The 19,538-nt window shown below is 37.3% G+C and overlaps 1 protein-coding gene across 1 annotated transcript in view; it reads right to left on the reverse strand.

Moving 5' to 3' along the window:
• Window positions 1–4,006: 4,006 nt before the first annotated feature.
• LOC6031047 (RNA polymerase II degradation factor 1) overlaps window positions 4,007–19,538 on the reverse strand; it is a 41,536-nt gene continuing 26,004 nt past the window's right edge. The window contains exons 2-5 of the mRNA XM_038261931.1: window positions 17,440–17,631; window positions 6,099–6,532; window positions 5,195–6,045; window positions 4,007–4,714 (exon numbers count right to left, since the gene is read on the reverse strand). Coding sequence (XP_038117859.1) covers window positions 4,692–4,714; window positions 5,195–6,045; window positions 6,099–6,532; window positions 17,440–17,631 — 1,500 coding nt within the window. The 3' untranslated portion in view covers window positions 4,007–4,691. The remainder of the gene's footprint in view (window positions 4,715–5,194; window positions 6,046–6,098; window positions 6,533–17,439; window positions 17,632–19,538) is intronic.

Raw genomic sequence — 19,538 nt, forward strand, 5'->3', positions numbered from 1 at the left:
ATTAGTTAAAATTTGGGTATAAATTCTTTTTTATAAGCACTATGGACACCACTTCATGCTACGAGAACTCGCTTTGCCGCAGCCCCAGGGCTTAAGCGTTGACCGATAAGCTGTCTTCGTGAACTAGGTAGTTCTCCGATAGTGAAAATATCACAATTGCACAAGACACCGCTGCTTCTGTGACTTTTTCACTATCACAATGTGGGATTTAGGTCGGGACTTCAGGATAGTACAATTGATTTGTTGCTTAGCATTAGCATTTAAAATAGATCTGTATCCTTTCCAAATCTTTTTGATGTTAAATTTAGTTGCAATTATTAAGTTAGAGTAATGCTGTCAATAAACTTTGATTGATGTAGAATACTAGGCATTCTTTTATGTCAAATTGTCCATAGAGTCTCTATCAATCAATAATGTAATGATATCGGACAAAATTCGTTGATCTGTTGAACTAACGGTTTTCGGATTATGGTTGTATCGACCATTGTTGCGAATCGAGGAACTACGGATCTTTTGACGTAAATGGTCATTTCTTTTTCAAATCGCGATTCTGTCCTATTTGTATATCAGTTCATAAATTTTTATTGTTTTTGATAAAAGTAGTACTACAACAGTTAAAGGAACGTTTACTTTTGAACATTAAGTTTAGAGGATTTTAGATTAAAGTTTAGATTTTCAATTTAAAACAGTTAGCAAATGAATATTTGGACTTAAATGAATAATTGAACATTTTGGACTTATGAATAACACTCAACTGTGCATTTATTCTAGAGTCAGATCCATACAGCGTCAGTGTTTATTTGGTCGAAGTGTACTAATTCATTGGCAGATCTGATTCTAGTTGTAATGTACGACAAGACTACTGACGGACGTGACAGGACGAGGGCCCAGTTTAGAGGTTTCAACATCAACGATGTGCGGCTGGACCACCCTCCCAAAAAAAAAAAAAAAAAAAAAAAAAACAGGTTGACAGGGCTATATAAACAGGGACTGCTGATGGCAGAGATTTTGTTTATGTTACTTTATTTAAAATCATGATTTAACAGACTTTACTGAAGTAACTTTTGCTCATTTTTGGTGGAGAGGTAGCTTATTAGGAGTACTTGCAGAATATGCAATAACTCAGAAAGTGTCAAAATGTACATGATGCCTTTTGAAATGTTACCGTCGATTTGTTTGATTTTTCAATGAGAAAATTGTAAATTTAGTAAAAGATAGTTATTTGAACTATTTGGCCACAAAGTCTGTCAAAAATCAATAAAAATTGTTGAATATACGTTAACATATCTGTTATCAACTATATAACTGTTTATTTCATTGATATATACGGGGAAAGTCATTTTTTCGTGTTCCGAAACATGTTTAAAAAAAAAGTTCAAAATTTTTTGCGCGCCCAAAATTTGATGTTCATTATTTTAAAGCAAACAAATTTTCTCGTCTTTTGCAACCAGTTTCATTAAGATTGATGCCGGGAATCATGAGAAATAAGCGATTTTGTTCTTCAACCCAGCAGAAAGGAATACGTTTTTTGGCAAGTAACCTCATTTTGGCGCCACCTATATTAGAAACACAGTCGCGCTGCAAAATCTCAATTAAAAATCAAATTCGCTTTAATTTTTTTATATTGAAAAACCAAGACCACTTTTGGTATTCTTAAGGAGTTATTAGACTACGACAAACAAACAAAATCGAAAACAAACCAACTTTTTGACAGTTTGCCTATTTTGTTTGTTTGCCTGTATTGCGAGAATAATCACTAAGCTTAGTTATTTCATATCAAACACATAATTAATCACCTAGAACATTAACAATTTAATATTATCATATTTTTCGAGCAAATCATTATTTACCGTCCGGCTTTTGTGCAACATTGAAGTAATTATTTTTCAGCTTTGAAACTTGAACACAAGCTTGCATGCAACATTCTGGTGTTTCAAATGACATCAAGGTGTCGCTAGTTCAACGTTTCCCGAATGGTTAAACATAACGAAATGTTACAGACAAGATTTATTTTAGTCGCTTTTAGGCATTTTTTTTTAAGGTTTTGTATTTAAACCCTGGGTAGGTCCAGGGATGTGATGAGAGAGATGCAGGGGAAATAGGGGTGGTGACAAAAACAAATTAAAAAAAAATTAAATTCCATTACAAAAACTATCAACGAATAATTCCCACATTATGTTTCAAAAACTTGTAAAATATCAGAATTCATTACTGTTTTTTTTCTATTGGTTTGTATTCATTTTTCGTTTTGTGGTCCCATCATTAAAATTTTTTATAAATCGTTCTAGTTTCAATTTGATTGAAAATGTCACAATAAATTCACTTCGGATAATCGAATCACGATTTTTTTTTGTTATCTTGTTTTTGATTGTTAAGCTATGACCCCAAACATGCTCTAAAGTGAGTATGATTTATTTAACTCCAAGATTGCGGCCAAAATAGCGCTGTTAAAATACTGAAAAAATGTATTTAGTATGCTAAAAAGCAATGAACAACTCTCATTTGACTAAAATGGGGTCCCAGTACTATAATTAAACGTTTAAAGCTAGAAAGTAAAAAAACACGATTCTTTTTTCGTTCATGATTCGATTCGGATTTCAGATAATCGAAACTACGGATAATCGAGTCTGGACTGTACCGATTTTATTCCATTTTGCTTTGCCTGGAATCCAATGGCAAAAACGAATCCAGAAAAGTGTAACGTGCAAAAAACGAAACATTCATTTGAGTATCCGTCAAAAATGGATAATATTTTGGTAGCGGTTTTAACACGCTTTTTTTGCTTCAAAATAATGAGCAACCTTTTTTAGGCGCGCAAAATTTTGTGAACTTTTTCTTTAAAAAATATGTTTTGGAACACGAAAAAAATAGTTTCCCCGTATATATCAATGAAATAAACATTTATATAGTTGTTAACAGATGTGTTAACGTATATTCAACAATTTTTATTGATTTTTGACAGACTTTCTTGTCAAATAGTCCAAATTACTATCTCTTTCTAAATTAACAGTTTTCTCATAGAAAAATCAAACAAATATAGAGAATTTGCAGCAAAGCTTAAAGACACATGTCGCCACCTATGAACAAATAGCGTAAACCTATGATTTTTTGAAAAAAATTGTTTTTTCCTTCAGATACAACATTTTTACAAAACTTATGCCGGATTCGGATGAGAAAAATTATTTCCAAAAGTTTGGTGTATAACTTTCCAATATTTGTTTGATTTTACTATGAGAAAATTGTAAATTTAGTAAAAGATAGTAATTTGAACTATTTGGTAAGAAAGTCTGTCAAAAATCAATAAAAATTGTTGAATATATGTTAACACACTTGTTATCAACTTTATAACTATTTATTTCATTGGTATATATCGGGAAACTCATTTTTTCGTGTTCCAAAACATGTTTTTTAAAGAAAAAGGTCACAAATTTTTGCGCGCCCAAAAATTGATGTTCATTATTTTAAAGCAAAAAATTTTTCTCGTCTTTTGCAACCAGTTTCATTAAGATTGATGCAGGGGATCACGAGAAATAATCGATTTTGTTCTTTGATCGGCAGAAAGGCATACGATTTTAGACAAGTAACCTCATTTTGGCGCCACCTACATTTGAAACGCAGTCGCGCTGCAAAACCTCAATTGGAAAGTTGTACACCAAATTGTTGGAAATAATTTTTCTCATCCGAATCCGGCATAAGTTTAATAAAAATGTTGAATATGAAGAAAAAAACTCATTTTTTCAAAAAAACATATGTTTACGCTATTTGTTCATAGGTGGCGACATGTGTCTTTTAGCTTTGCTGCAAATTCTCTATTAAATTTTAAGACAAAAAAAATCAAAATCGTACATTCTTGCTGTGTTGGCAATTTTATTAAGATTGAATGAAAACATGCTGAAAAGATATTGACAGAAATCAGTAAAACACGGTTAAATAACAACATTTATTTGTTATCCATATAATCGTTTTCGAGTATAGCTGATATTATATTTAAATAAAACACGTGTCATAATTAGTAAAAACATCTTTATTGAAATGGTTCAAAATCATAAAATTTTAGTGGATTGACTTGAATCCAATTGTACGTTATTTCCAAGATTGATTAAAAAACTTTATAAACAATATCATTTTTTGTTTTTGTTTTTTTACTACATCACTACATCGCTACTTAGGAAACCTTTCAGTGTATATCTAGCAAAAGATCTTCAGTTTGTTGGTGTTGTTTTGTCTTTCCATAATTTGAAGTTTTGCTGACATCTCTTGTGGCATTTTTTTTTTGTCTCGCATTACTTTTTGTGGTAATCATCTTATAGTGGAGGGATTTTGGTGATTCACTTTTCTGACTTATTTACAACATCTCTGCAGGCCTTGCTTTTTTTTCTTTTTGTTGTTAACAAAGCATGCTTCAATGAAATTTGAGATTCTCTCGTTCGTTTCGTCGCCGCCGCCTTCCTTCACTCGATCGCTAATACTTTTCATGTTTGTCACTTTTTTTTTTGTAAACTTTTAGACTATCTGCTCTCTCTCTCACTTTCGTTTTACATTTACAACATCACAAGAGCACAAGAGCGCGCGCGTGCCGGGAATGTTTGTCTTTTCTTGGAGGGAATTGGAAACATTTGCGCGTTTTATTTTTTCAGTTTTTTTTGTTGTTGTTTTTTTGCTTGCTTGCTGCTCCTGGAATCCTTCCGCACTTAGACCGATCGTGGCTGGACATCTGGGGAGGAATGAGGAATAGAATTAATATTTATTTTTATTTTTGAGGAAATGTATTGTTTAATTTCTTTAAAATGCTTCAATTTGAAAACATTATTATTTTGGACTGAAATCAAAATTTGTTATTTTGCCTACCATTTTTGTCGGTTGGTTGGGGTTGTTTAATGAAAACAATTCACTTTTTTTTTTCTCAAAATGTTAAACCTGATAAAGTTTTACAAAAAAATAGATTGACACCATCGATTCGACCTAATCGACTGAACCCATTTCAACCTAACCGCGCGCAACTGTCAGTGCTGTCAACAAACAAAAACAATAATAGTACGTTTAGCACGCGGTTCAGTAAAGTTTTCCATTTTAATTCAAACTAACTGCGCGTTTAATTCCGGGTAAATTCGTAAAAATGTTGGAGAACCCGAAAAAATGTGTAAACAAACGTTTCTAAACCGACAGTTTTGAAGAAATTTAAGCCGTTACTCACAGTGGGGACGTTCCGCTTCCTCGTCGGATACGGACGACTCGACGACCTTGCCGGGCAGATCGATCGGGTTGACCAGCGAGCGGGCGTACTGGGCGCGTCCCATGGGGAGAATCTGGCCCTCGGCGGGGTGCTGCGGCTGGGGTTCCGGCTCCTGGACGCGGGGCGGCTGCTGTTCCTGCAGTTCCCGCTCCTCGGAGTGCTGCGAGGCCGGTTCCTGGGCGGGGGTCGTGCGGTACGAGTCGGTTTCCTCTTCGCTCTCTTCCGATTCGGACATTTCGCCGATCAGCTGCTTCAGCTGCTCGGTGAACTTTTGGGCGGCGATTTCGTGGATGTCCTTGAGCTCATCGGCGGACAGTCCGACTTTTTGGAGGGCCATTTCCAGCGGGACTTCGCGGACCTGCACTTCGGGTTGTTCCTGGCCGTTGCGCATCAGCTGGGGCGGCAGGAAGGGTCGGATAGCTTCCGGGATGGGGATGCGCTGGAACTGGATGCGGACTTCGGCACGTGGTGGCTGCATCTGCTGGGGAAAGGTCAGCTGCTGCTGCTGCTGGTGTTGCTGAGGCTGGGGCTGCTGAGATTGGAGTTGCTGCGGGATCATGGGCTGTGGTTGATGGAAGCTGGGGCGCATCATGGGGACTTCCTGGTGAGGGGCCTGCATCATCTGGGCTGGCACCGGAGGGATCTGCTGCTGAGAGTGGTGGTTCATCATGGGAATGGGGAAGATTGGTCGCGGCATCTGGCGCATCATTGGCTGCGGTGGCATCTGCTGGGGCAGATGAGTGATGGGTCCGAAGGAACGGATCGGTGGGATCGGGATCAGGACTTGACGGACGGGTTCGGCGTCTTCGTTTCTAGAACGGGATTGTGGTTAGAGATTGAATAGCTTGGAGCTGCGAAATCTTACCTGGGCTCGTTTCCGGTTTCGCAGAAGATGGCGATGCGCTCTCCGGTGACCTTCTGTTGCTTGGGCTCGGTGTTGAAGGCCATTCCGAACGGAAGACGCATGGTCTTGAGCGGCGAGTCGACCATTTCTTCCGAGCGACGACGTTCGACGACACAGTTCATCTTGGACTTTTGGTTCTGGCGAAGCATAGCGTGGGCCAGCTCGGTCAGGTCCAGATCCAGCGGAAGCTTGATGTGAACTCGGTTAGCGTTGTTCATGTCGGCGCTTTCGTCGATATCACTTTCGTCGTCCTCATCGTCGTCGTGATTCTCGGCCGACGTTTCCTTTTTCTCCGGCTCGGCAGCCTTCTTCTTTGGTTTCTCCTCAACGGTCTGCAGGCTGGCCTCGTCCGCGGACAGCTGGTCTTGCATCAAAGCTGCCGCTTTTGGAAGCTCCTGAAGAAGAGAAGAGAAAAAGAAGAGTGTCAAAATCTGGTTTACACCGTTACGCCATCGGAAGAACGCGATTCACCCCGAGATCCCCGCGGGGGCTAACCCCGAAGAAGATAAATTACGGCACAGTTGAGGAGAAGACACAAGTGGTGTAACCACTTTCACTTTTACGGCCAGTTTCCTGGATCAGCTGCTGCCGAAGGCAGCCCAACGCCAACCAGAGAGAGATTGAGAGAAGATGTAATAACCGGGGCCCTTCAAGTGGGGCGCCCCGAGGAGATTAGGCGCCATCGATGTCGTAACGCTCTGGGATGCTGGGTCGAGTACGCTCGAGGTCACCCGGAGTTCACCTCTGGTTCGCAAAAAACTTTCCATTTCGACGCGAAGAAAGTTGACATGACAAACAGCCCCTACACGCCAACAAGGTAGGTCGGTGATGCAAACAAAGTCGCGCGCGGACTCACTTTCGTTCGGACTGACCTGGAATCGGTTTTGTTGTGTTTTTTTTTTGCCGTTCGGCGATGATGAGTCATGTTTTTGCTTCCGTACAGGTCTGCGCTAGTCCGAAGGTGGTCGAGTCGAGAAAGGCAAAACAAAACAAACGTTTTTGTGCGAACGCGGTTATCGCGGGGAATTTGGGCAAAGCTGGTCGTACTGTTGAGAGTTGCACAAGCGAGACACCGGGCAAGACAAGCCGGGGTCCGGTCGATTGTGTGTTAATGGGCCAGCTTATGTAACGGACAATGATGGTTTAGGGGTTGCTTCATTGGATAAGTAGTGAAATTTTGCACGTAAATATCGAGCATTGGAGGGTAATTTTGGGTGCTTCAAGTTGAAGTTCAGGTACGTTTTATAAGAAGCTTCAAGTCTTCAGCTTATGTCGACTCTACTGCCAATATCCCAAGATTACATCGCATCGCCTCAATCCTTGCAGCATTTACACTGAATAGCTAATCAAGCAATTTCTCCACAGCCTCAATCTCTGCTGAATTGCACGACGGCGTGTCAAACCGCATGTCAATTGCGAATGCAATCTCGCGAGATGAATCTCCACCGAAGTTGATGCTGCGACGGCGGGCAATTTGTACCTTCTCCATCACGCGCCGGGGATGATTGTCGACCTCTGGGAAACCTTTTACGTCATCCCATCAACCTCTCTCTGGCCTGGCGCAGATCGCTGAAGAAATCAGCACCTGGGTGGCCGAGGGTTGATCTATTCGTGCAAAACAATAGCTAGGAATAGACTTACAACTCCCTTGTGGTGAGATTACTCAACCTAGATAGTGTGTTGTAGTACAACTTGGGTGTACTCGGCTTGGTGAGGACTAAAGATGGTCACGCGGCGAGTTTCGTCACACTCATGTCGCGAACGTGCAAAATAATAGAAATCAATTGCTCATTGTTTGAGATATGAAAATGTTTGCTCAACGTGTTTACACATTTGGGTAATCTTTCTCTTTGAATGGTGGCGAACAGTCTTGAGTTGCGCGGTGAAACGATTGTCCACAAGTCATAAATTGGAAATCTCTGTCTAGTTTGATTCTAGATCTACCTTCATCCAGTTCAGCTTAAACAACATGTCATTTTAACTTTACGACAAGATCATTATTTAATCTGACATGTTGTCGCGTGGTTCCACCACCGTCGGTGCACACTTTCATTACGCTAATTTCAGCAACTACCGCAATCTACCTCTCTTTTTGTTCCTGCAACAACTACTCCAAGTTAATCGTTCTCCACGGCAGCGTGGCTGTTGATTTAAACCAGAAACCTATTACAATTACACACACACACACCACAGAAAAAGAGCGCAGCATGTAACCAGTTTTTCCATGCCAACATCCTAAAGTAATCAACTTCCAATTAAGCACACGCATCCACACACGTGTGTGTATGATTTCCATGTTTGCCGAGCTGTACCTACTACAACACTGTGTAACTCATCGGTCGTCGTCGCGATGATGCTTATCGGTTTGTTTTGGTTCAAACTTTTCCTTTCGGCCAACCAATTGCGCCACCGATTCCCATCATTTTTGCGCGGCGGTGTAGCATAATTCCATTTCACTTGGGTTTTGGATTATGGCAGTCGCGACTTGTCCGATATGGTGCGGAGGACTTGTTTGGGGGGGTGCGCAAAATTGTTGTTGCGTTTGCGTCGATTACCACATTTATGTTGAACGAGTGTGGTTTCGAGAGAGATAGCGGGATTGGAACGAGAGTTGGTTGAGGTGTGCTGATGATTGCAAGTGGCTACGATTAGCTAATTCGTGTTACAAATAATTCAAATTGTATCGTTCGGTAGTGGCCAAAGCTTTTGTAGATATACGATGTCCCTTTAAGGAGCACCAAAACTTCTTAGCATGGCAGATTGCAACAAAAAAAGCGTAAAAAATGGATCATAATCAGGGTATTCTTACAATTTTTTTTTTAATTTCGAAGTTTTTTTTATTTTCACTGTGTTCAGGAGGTAATTTTCAGCACCTTTGTTTTATTTTCACGGTTTATGTTTTTCTTGTTTCATGTTTTGTATTTCAATTTAATGTTATCATGTTAAGTTTATGTTTGTTCCTTATGGTATTTGACCACCTCCTTGCATTACTTTTTCCTATTTTGTTTTTTTTTCATTTTCATTTAAATTTTTCACACGTTACCTTTGTAATATAAATTATCAAAAAAAAAAAGCATAGAGGTAAAGTCTGGAACATTACAAAATGACTGCATACTTATTTGTGCATAACATAAAGAAACTGTTAGTAAAAAAACACAACCAAAATTGCCCCTAAAAATGACACTTTCAAAACATTGGCAAAGTCACATAAAACAAGTCAAACTTTCAACCCCCGAAGCCCGCTTTGGGACTTCAATCTAGTGTTGGTGCAAATATCTTTATTATATTTATTTTGCGCATGGTCATTTCTGTAAAAATGACGAATATATGACAAAAGGCCGAATAAACAAAAAAAAAACAATAGAGGAAAAGATCGAAAGTGGACAAATGGTGGATAGTAAAATGTTGAATGCCATTGTTCGCATATATGTCCCAAACTCATTATCATTTATTTTAAGTCAATGTTGCAATTTGATTCTTAACCATTTCTTTTTCACTAAAACTAAAACTATGCTGGATGCAATTAATTTTTAGCGAAGTTGCCAATAAAATTTATATTGAGAGTTGTTTCTCCTCTTTATTTCTGCATAAAAACTAGTTTTTCAGTGATTTTTAATTTTGCATTTTTTAATTGGATAAAACTTTCCTTTGGCCAAACAATTAGTTTTTCCATACAATTTTTGCGTTCATACAAATAAAAGGTAAAAATCTGAAACTGTATCTTGTTATGGGATTTACTGATGGATTTGGTATCTTCGGCAACGTTGTTGTTATTGATTACAATCAACCAGAAAAAAAAATAGTTCCACAAAAAAGGCCTCATTTCACTTTTTTCACAAAAGATTTTTTTTTTAACTAATATTCTTTGAAAGAAAATGCTGAAATTTAAACTTTGTTGATCAATTTTTAAATGATTTCTGTGCTTTGCATTCAAAATACTTATAGAGCAATTCTCTTAAATAAGAGCAGAGTGTTCCTCAAAAAAAAAAACCTGTCATATTTTGATGGATGAAATTTTGTTTGTACTTTTTTTTATGACCAAAAATCCGGATCTTTAAAATGGATTTTCTGTAACATTTGGTGTATTCCGCAAAATTGCCGAAATTTTCTGAAAAAAAATCGGTGAAAAAGTCCCAAAACACTTATTTTCGATCATGTCAAAGGATAGGGATGGCCTGAGAATAAAAAAAATCGAAAGAACTTAATTTTTCCGTTTTGCTTTTCTTTCAGCAGCTGCATCTTAAAAGCCATTGAACCGATCTTCAAAGTCTTTGAAGCAAGTTTCTAGGAGATTTTCTGATATTTTCGAAAAAAATATATTTTTAGGTTAAGTCAAGCTTGGTCATGATGTCTACAGAAAAAACAAAATCTATTTTAAGAAGCTAAAACTTAAAAATGATGCCAAATACTGTATTTTTTAGATTGCAAGTTTGATTTCAAGAATAGATTCATTTTTTTTCGATTTCTTCAACGTTTTTTTAATATTGATTTGGAAAATTGGCAAAACTGCCAAATTTATTTTGACCAACTTGTGGCATAGCTCAAAAGATGGCATTTTTTATCTTAAATATATAAATACAATAAGTGTTATTTTTGTTTTGAAAAGTTCCAAACAATACCTACAACTTTGCTGAAGACACCAAATCAATCAGAAAACCCGCTCTCAAGACACAGATTTTTAATAGCCTGACTTTTTTATTCATAGGAAAAGCTCGCACAAAGTTTCATTCAAATAAAAATTTGAATGTTGCTCTACTTTTGAAATTAAGCTCAACATTTTATGTTTAAGCCCTTTTAAGATGTTGTTGTTTTAGCTTTTATTTAAAAAAAAATATTTAGAATAAACATTCGAAAATGTTTAGTCTTTTATTTTTAAATTTGAACAAATTGGAAAAAGACTTAAATAGTAGTTTATGCGACAAGTTGCAAAAAAAGGATTTTTTCAGCACGAGTCGTACATTTATCCAACGAGGTTCACCGAGTTGGATAAATACGAAGAGTGCTGAAAAAATCAAGTTTTGCAACGAGTTCCATACAACATTTTTTGCAATTCCAAAAAAAAAACCCACTGAGTGAAATTTTATGTCAAATTTTCATGTATTTTGTCAATAAATCGTTTAAATCAAAAAAATGTTGAAAAGTGTTACTTTTCGAAACAAGTGCTGAAAAGTTCAACTTTTCAGCACCCATTTGAGTGCTGAAAAGTAGAACTTTTCAGCATTTGTTTCGAAAAGTGTTGCTATTCGATTCTGTTATTTTTGGTACAGAAAAGCAGGCTATTTCGTCGTTCAAGAATGACAGGAAAAGTAAGTAGTTTTACGACGGAATTGTAAAAATAATATTTCAACACTTGACAAATTCGCTGACAGTAACATTGTATTAAGCATTTCTAATGATGAATTTTGAATAAAAAAATTCATTTATCAAATTTAATTCATTTTTTTTTTTCAGCTAAACCAGAGAGAATACTAGATTTCAGCTACCATGATTTCACTCATTGAAATGTTTAATGTGATTTCCAAATTGAAAAATATCATTTTCATAATATTAAAATTATTACAATGTTCAGAGCGTTTTCTTACCTCTATGACCAACAATATTGACCATAAATGGTCTGCAAGGGATTAAATGAGAAAGAAGTTTCAGATAGAGATTTAAATTAAAATTTCCCCTACTTGTTTTGTAAAGAAAAAAAACGGGATGATTTTTAAATCAGATCTTCTAAAATCATCAAGAAACCCGATTCAAACAATTCTTGTTTGAATATTTCATATGCTCACATGTTCAGTTCTATCAGTTTAATCAGAGCATGCAATTTTCTCGCTAATTATACTTGTTTGTTATGCAAATAAATCCACGCAAAGTAAAACAAAAAAAAAACATTTGTTCTAAATTACAACGTGGAAAATACCTCAACAAGCCATCGCTTTTCGCGATCCTCCCTGCGCGGGACGCCACGGCTAATTATTCAATCAGCCAGACTGCGTCTATGTGGATCAAATCGATTAGAGCATTATCGCGTGTAATTATACAATTTCCCTTAGAGGTGTGGGATGGGTCGGTGTGGGTTGTGAGGGGGGAAACGCCACTTCTAGCATCTTCCATCTAAGATTAGGTAATAACACGCTGCCACTCCCGGATCGGTTCAGCTGGTGCTGGTGATGATCTTCCCATATCCGGCGGAGGGGGATGCAAATCATCATTGTTGGTGGGGTTTAATTACAGATGCTCTGCTCAGTAGCAATTGTTCTGTGTCGACGCAGCTTTCTTCGCAGCAGAACCCGGGTGGTATTTCCCATCAATCGACAACAAGTTGCCGAGGCGGGAATCGAATTATCATTCAATGCGAGGAGGATGATACTGGCGATCGATGGAAGGTACACGTTTACAAGCCTCACGTTACCCAGTCAGTCTAGTTAGACGGCTGACGGTGCCACGTGAACACTCGTTTTGCGTCGACACAACTCTCTACTGCTGCGCGCAGTGCAACTTTCGTCATTCGCGATCTGTTTAAGCCTCAAAACCAGTCATTCTAGTTTCCCTTCACAAAAATGAAAAACATGATAATTCTCACAGCAAAAAACTCGTTTCCATCGGGGAAGATCTGAATGTTAAGCTCTGTTTGATTTGAGCCCCGCGTATCGAAGACGATCTCTGGTCTGCGAAGGTTATGAGCGGTTGTAAGCGATGGTTGATGTACTCATACTTTGTTTGCATTGTAGATTGTGAATACAGTTAATTAAGCCTGAAGAGGTACACAAAAAAACGAGAAGGATCATGATTGTACTCAAAGTTAATTGTGTTATGTTGGCTTGATAGTCGGCCAAACAGCATCAACACGGCACAGATGAACACCTGTGGAAGGCCAGAAGATCTTGGTGGTCGTAAACACAGAACAACGTATGCAAATGAGAGGGCATCGTGAATCTGAGCCTCGGCGCTGAGTGGTCATTATTGGACGTTCTTGGCTGAATGTGGAACTATACCAGCCAGATCTTTCAGAAAGTCATTATAATGGTCGCAGATAACACTTCAGATACACTCACAAACACTTTATGATGAAAGGTCAAAGTTCTGCCAAGTTGAAAGAGGCGTGCTTGGGACAGTTTTAACGACGTTGGAAATAGAAAAAAAACCTGATTTAAGTATTGTGAAGTCATTAAACTTTAATGCTACTGGTAGAAAGATTTGCTTGAAATAAAGATCTTTAATTTTTTTTATGTTGTGTGTGTGTGCAACCAACCAAACGGGACCACGCGGCCGCTTCTTACAAATTGAGTTGTTTCCATATATTTTTAATTCTACATTCTATAAATGCAAATAACTCGCATAGGCGTTTGGAAGGTGTTAGCTCTGCCGAGCTTCGGTGACCCATTTCTACGCTGGCTAGCCGAGCGCGAGGTACTTCAGCTTTGTCGACAAGCCCCGCCCTGAAGAACGTTTGCACCAATCGGATTCAAACGTTATTTAGAACTTCCGAACCCTTGTCAAATGGCCAAGGACCCAGCGCGTATATAGTTGATGGTGGTAACAGTATTCCTAATTTCAGTCATAGCTCACTAAGTCGCGATGGCCTAGTGGTTAGCATTTTTGCTTACCAATCCAAAGGACGGAGGATCGAACCCCGACTCGAGCGCGGCTTTGATTTTTCGTTCATGTTCAGAGTTTCAAGATTAATATTTCCTATACATTCTCGTTGGAAGCAGATGGGAATCGAACCCAGGACCATTCGCTTACAAAGCGAACACCGTAACCAGTCAGCCACGGCCGCTCCTTATCTTTATTTTTTTTATGTTTCGACAATAAAATAACAAATGATGCATGTATAAAAATTTCACAAAACACTTTATTTTTTCCGAAAATACCCAAATTTTAAAAAATTGCAATATAATTATCAAACGAAACGATAGTGAAATTTTTCATGTTTCAAACATACATCAAAACTTTTTATGTGCGTCATATAAAATTTTGTTTCATTTGATACCCACCCAATAAGGTAAAAATGCATTCCAAATTTCGCTTCCTTTGCGAATTTTGAAAATTTGTCTTGTATCGAAAATACGGTATTTTGTGAAAATTTTAGTATTTTTCAAAAAAATATATAAAAAAAGTTAAAATCCAAACCAAATTTCGCTTCGTATGATATCCATTTGCCAAATTATGAAAATTTTAGTTATTTAGAAAAAATACCGTATTTTGTGAAAATTTTAGTATTTTCCAAAATCGACTCTAAAAATTTGGAAATTCATAACAAATTTCGTTTCGTTTAGTACCCATATTGCAAATTTTGAAAAATACACTATTTCGTGAATATTACGGTATTTTGCGAAAATTTTAGTTTTCAACAAAAAAAAAACTCTAATAAAGTGAAAACGCATACAAAATTTTGCTTCGTTTGAACCCATATTGCAAATTATGTAAATTTTAGTATTTTCAAAATAATAAGGTTTTTTGTGAAAATTTAAGTTTTCTGCAAAAAAAAAACACTAATAAAGTGAAAACGTATAAAAAAATTTCGCTTAGTTTGATACTTGTTTTGCGAATTATGGAAATTTTAGTATTTTCAAAATAATACGGTATTTTGTGAACAATTTTGAGTATTTACACCCTGAAATTCAAATGTAACAATTTTTTACATTTTAATGAAAGCATTGAAAATTTAACATGATATCGTCGAATTAAGTCGATTTTAGAAAGATTTCAAAACTGATTTATCGTCTATTATCGGCGATAAGATTATCGCCGATATAATTACCGAAATGACGATAACTATAAAAATATCGTAATCGAACCTCGATAATTTTATCGTTAACAAACTTGAAAATCACGTTACGAACTTTTTAAAATTATTTTTTTTAGTTTGGAAAATTATTTTGCTTTGTCTGAAATTTTCCCAGAAAATATATTTTTTTAGAAAAGGGTGTTGTAACAATTCTGGAGTTTTGTTTAAATTTATTTTTTTTTTCTTTTGCTTTTTGGGTCTATTTTAATAATTCTGACTAACACCTGGAAAAAGAGAAACAACGTATAAAAATAGTTACATTTACACACTTTTTGTGTTATCTTACACATTTTTCTAGCACCATAATGTACGAAATGCGTAAATAAAATATTACAAAATGTAATATTTTCAAGATGAAAGAATTAAGAAAGCATAGTTTGTCAAAAATAACTTTCTATTTTCACTGAATAAAAGAACTGTGCAAGAAAAATTTCACCTTTTCGGTACACAGTAAAAATTAGGAAGGTATAATTCTGGAAGGTTGAATATTACCTTTTTTACCTTTTTTCTGACATTAGCGATGTATCACTTGATTTTTTTTACTGTGTACCAACAAAGTTAGTTTGGCAGTGTTGCCAAATTTTTTAAAACATATTACTTTTGAAGCCACTTTTAAATTGAGAATTTCTTTTTTTTTTTTTGATAATGAGTTTATGTTTTCTAATTCAAGCTTCCCAGTCATCAGGGTGACAAGAAAAATCGAAAACCTTGAAAAATACTAAATAACACCTCCTAGCACGACTTATTAGGCAAAATTATGTATCAATATGTATGTGCATGGGAAAAATCGCAAAAATGTATGGAGGAAACCAAATCAGCATCGCTTCAGGATTTTGCTGTCCTCGTAATTTGTCCAAGTATGAGATTCGTGTAGAAACTCAACTCTCTACATATTTATCCAAGGGTGCAAAACGATCCGAGTTGATCCATTTTTAATGTCACCCTACTGGTCATTTCTGTAAATGTTTATTTAAAAGAAAAGGTCGTTAAATGTTCTATAAATTCCAAAATCTCTCAAAAACAAACAGGAAAATGTTTTTTTTGTGAGTCAGACAGATTCTTATGATTTTAAAATTTACAAATAAACCCTAACTTTAACACTTCCCAAGTCAACAAAAAAGATTAATTTTTTACTATAAATTTAACTCGAAATCATTTCTCACTAGAATTCAAACTGTAAACTTTTGTCATGAGAGTTCGATATTGGCTCTTTCATCATCTCACATTATATAATAAACAGGTGCCATAAATAGCGGGCAATGAAACAAATGTTGATTGCTTTGAAATATCAACAGTGTCCGACTCCGATCATTAATTCCCAATAAAACGAGCCATTCTGTGAATTACTACAATCCTTTGTTAAACCCTGTTCCAACCAAAGGCAGGCAATACACAATTTTTCGAATAGAATGATCATCATCGCCGGCACCTCTCACAACGCACTCTAGGAAAATAAATCAAACCCTTCTCGCGATCCGGCGTTCTTTGTGTGTCTTACGACGATTTCATCGCGAATCAAATCTGCCCCTACCCAGAAACGGTTTACAGCGCGATCGAGAGGTATAAATCTTCCTCCACTTCTTCGGCAACTACAGTCAGGCCTAAGGTCATCTCCGGACGTAAATTGGGTTTTTAGTGGCGCGACTAGCAGCGGTTTCCAGTGTGTTAATTAGCTTCCTCAGATCAAAATAAACAAAATTTTAAGTTGTTTTGAACGATCTCTGCGATTGGATCGAGTTTGGGGAACTTTGGCGCGTTAAATTAGCACACCTGCGTAAATCTCGTTAGCGATCGGCGTCGAAAAGCTTGAGGTGACACCTTTTGCCAGGGTGACTCAGGTTGTCCGACAAGTCGGTGTATTTGTTCAAGTGACATTTCCAATTGTATGAAGCTGAAAACTAGGACACTTTGCCATTTTGAGGCTGAAGTAGTGCGGCTTTCGCCGCAAACCGCATGGCGATGCTCGTTGCTTGTGGAAATAAGTCATATACAAGTCAAGTTACGAGACAAGTCCGACAAATGATAACCTTTTGTCTGCAATCGCAGGTGAACCACTTTTCCAAACCCCGCAAAGAATGGGCGCTGCTCACTTTCGCGGTTCGGTAAGTTTCTTCGGCGCGCGATGTTTTGCACGTCTTGAGGTTGCTTTTCCTTGAAGTTGTTGGCCAACCTGGCGAACATCTTGTAAAGCCAGGGCGCGAACAAAGGTGATGGCGCGTGTAAAGATCTCTTTTCTCGCATCGCTGATCAGCTGTCATAAAGGCGCGAGGTACATCTTTATGGAAGACTCATACATCTCATGCATAAATTTCAAACTTTTGGCAATCCACCTCTTAACTCCCAAGCGCAGATCAGCTGCGCGATCTGTTTGGATTTGTTCCGAACGACATCCACCATGCCAAAGCAAATCAGCGAAGTAGGCTGTGCTTCAAGGCTACGCCCAGGGTTTGATCCGAGCCGTCAAAGAAGATAATTTGATCGACCCTCAGTGAGTGCCCGATTCAACCCAAAAACACCTACCTGTTGCATCGCCTCCAGCATCAGCTCCTTGTTCAGGACGGCATCGAGCGTCTGCATCTGGTCGCAGGACTGCTTCGCCTGCAGGTACGTCGACGCCAGCATGAACGACCCCAGGATGAAGGAGGCCAGGATCACCGTCACCGCCACGATCTTGGCGATCTTCACCGAGTTGGCCTGACGGATTTTGTATGCCTAATTGAGGGAAGAGAAGAAAAAAAAAAGATTTCCATTAGTCAACCAAGATTTGATCTTTTAAATCGCACCGGTTTCAGTCCAATTGCAAAAAAACAGCTGCACTCGCTGCTCACAGATGACGAATGCAACAACAGCACCAGAAGTCATCATAACTGCAGGCCTCCCTCCTCAAAGCTAATTAGATTACTCGGCCGGTGATTTCCCAACAGATTCGTCGCGCTCGCTGCGGATTAATTAAAGGAAAGCGGTCTACGAAAGCGCGCTTTCCAGCCAGCGTAATAACAGTTTTTAAAGCAGTGAACTACGTGGCGTTTACGCCGTCTAGTGGAAATTTCATAAAAAGTTGTCGAGCTCCGATGATAATCAGGCCTATGCGGGTAAATAGCTTTTCCATTTTACGAGCGCACAAGTGTTCAAATTGCTGGGAGAACATTCTGAGGGAAGCAGGAAAAAGTGTCAACGCGTTTGCGTCAAGTCGTAAAATCCTGGCGAGGAGCGAACTCCGGGAACGTTTACTGCGCCGTTCTTTTAAAGACTGGGAGGTTTACACAGCTTGACGAATGTGTTCAGTTGGTTTTAGCGGGAATTGTTGAAATAAACTAGACGCAACTAAGTAGCCTGTGTTTTGTGCTCTGTTAGTTATTGATGTTTTATTTTAGTTTGAATTTTCTAGAAAGAATATCTTCATGATTTGGTTGACAGTTAATAGTTTTCATCCAAAATAAGTGTTGTTCTTTTTGTTGTTTTGAATTTTAATGATTTTTTAAATCTTTTTTTTCCTTGTTAAAAAAAATGCTTCGATACACTGACAAGGTCACAAAATAAGTGAAACGATAAAATTTATATTTTTTTTAATTTAAAAGTTCTAATTTCCAATGCTTTTTGAAGACCAAAAAACAGTTGAAAAAATGATTTTTAGAATGATATCCGCTTCCGATCTGATACTTTTAATTCGTAATTGTCAAAATTAAGTTAAATTTATTTTGCTTTTTTATTTGATCTGAGGTTGATAAAAAAATCTTTCATGCAAAAACGTCGGGAAACAAAGTTTGATGGTTCAAAAACGTCAAAAATCGTAAAAAGGCTGTAACTTGGGCAAAATTCAATTTATTTTCAAAATTCAAAATGCATCTGAAAGGGCTTAAAAAATGCAACAAAATTCAGGGTAGAGCATCCCAATTGGTTAAATCTAAAGGGAGTTATTGGCACTTTAGTGAAAAAACAGCACAATTTTCAAACTCAAATAAAAAAATGTTCTATCCAGATATCAACTCGGTTCGACCTGCAGCTTGTAGGGGACATCTGGGACTACCATCTGAGACTGAGAACGCTTTGAGTAAGGCAGTTTAACATATTAAATAGACACTTTTACTTCTAGTGAATTTTTTGGTTGTAAATTTTTGCTCGGGGGACCCCTTAGACCCATTTTCTGATGATAATTTTATCATATTCGTGCTCCTGAGACAATTTTACAATAGAAACATGCATAAAAATGTTTATTTTCATCCATTTTAACCCTTTAAAAAATTAAAGTTATCCTTGGAAACGAATTTGAATTTCAATAAATGTGAATCGAAGATTTTTTTTTACTTTCATTTTTTAAAGGGTTAAAATGGATGAAAATAAACATTTTTATGCATGTTTCTATTGTGAAATTGTCTCAGGAACACGAATATGATAAAATTATTATCAGAAAATGGGATCTAAGGGGTCCCCGGGCAAAAATTTTCAACCAAAAAATTCACTCAAAGTAAAAGTGTCTATTTAATATGTTAAACTGCCTTACCCAAAGTTCTCAGTCTCAGATGGTAGTCCCAGATGTCCCCTACAAGCTGCAGGTCGAACCGAGTTAATATCTGGATGGAACAATTGTTTATTTGAGTTTGAAAATTGTGCTATTTTTT

The sequence above is a fragment of the Culex quinquefasciatus genome, chromosome 3 (genome assembly GCF_015732765.1).
Source record: "Culex quinquefasciatus strain JHB chromosome 3, VPISU_Cqui_1.0_pri_paternal, whole genome shotgun sequence".
Taxonomy (NCBI): Eukaryota; Metazoa; Arthropoda; class Insecta; order Diptera; family Culicidae; genus Culex; species Culex quinquefasciatus.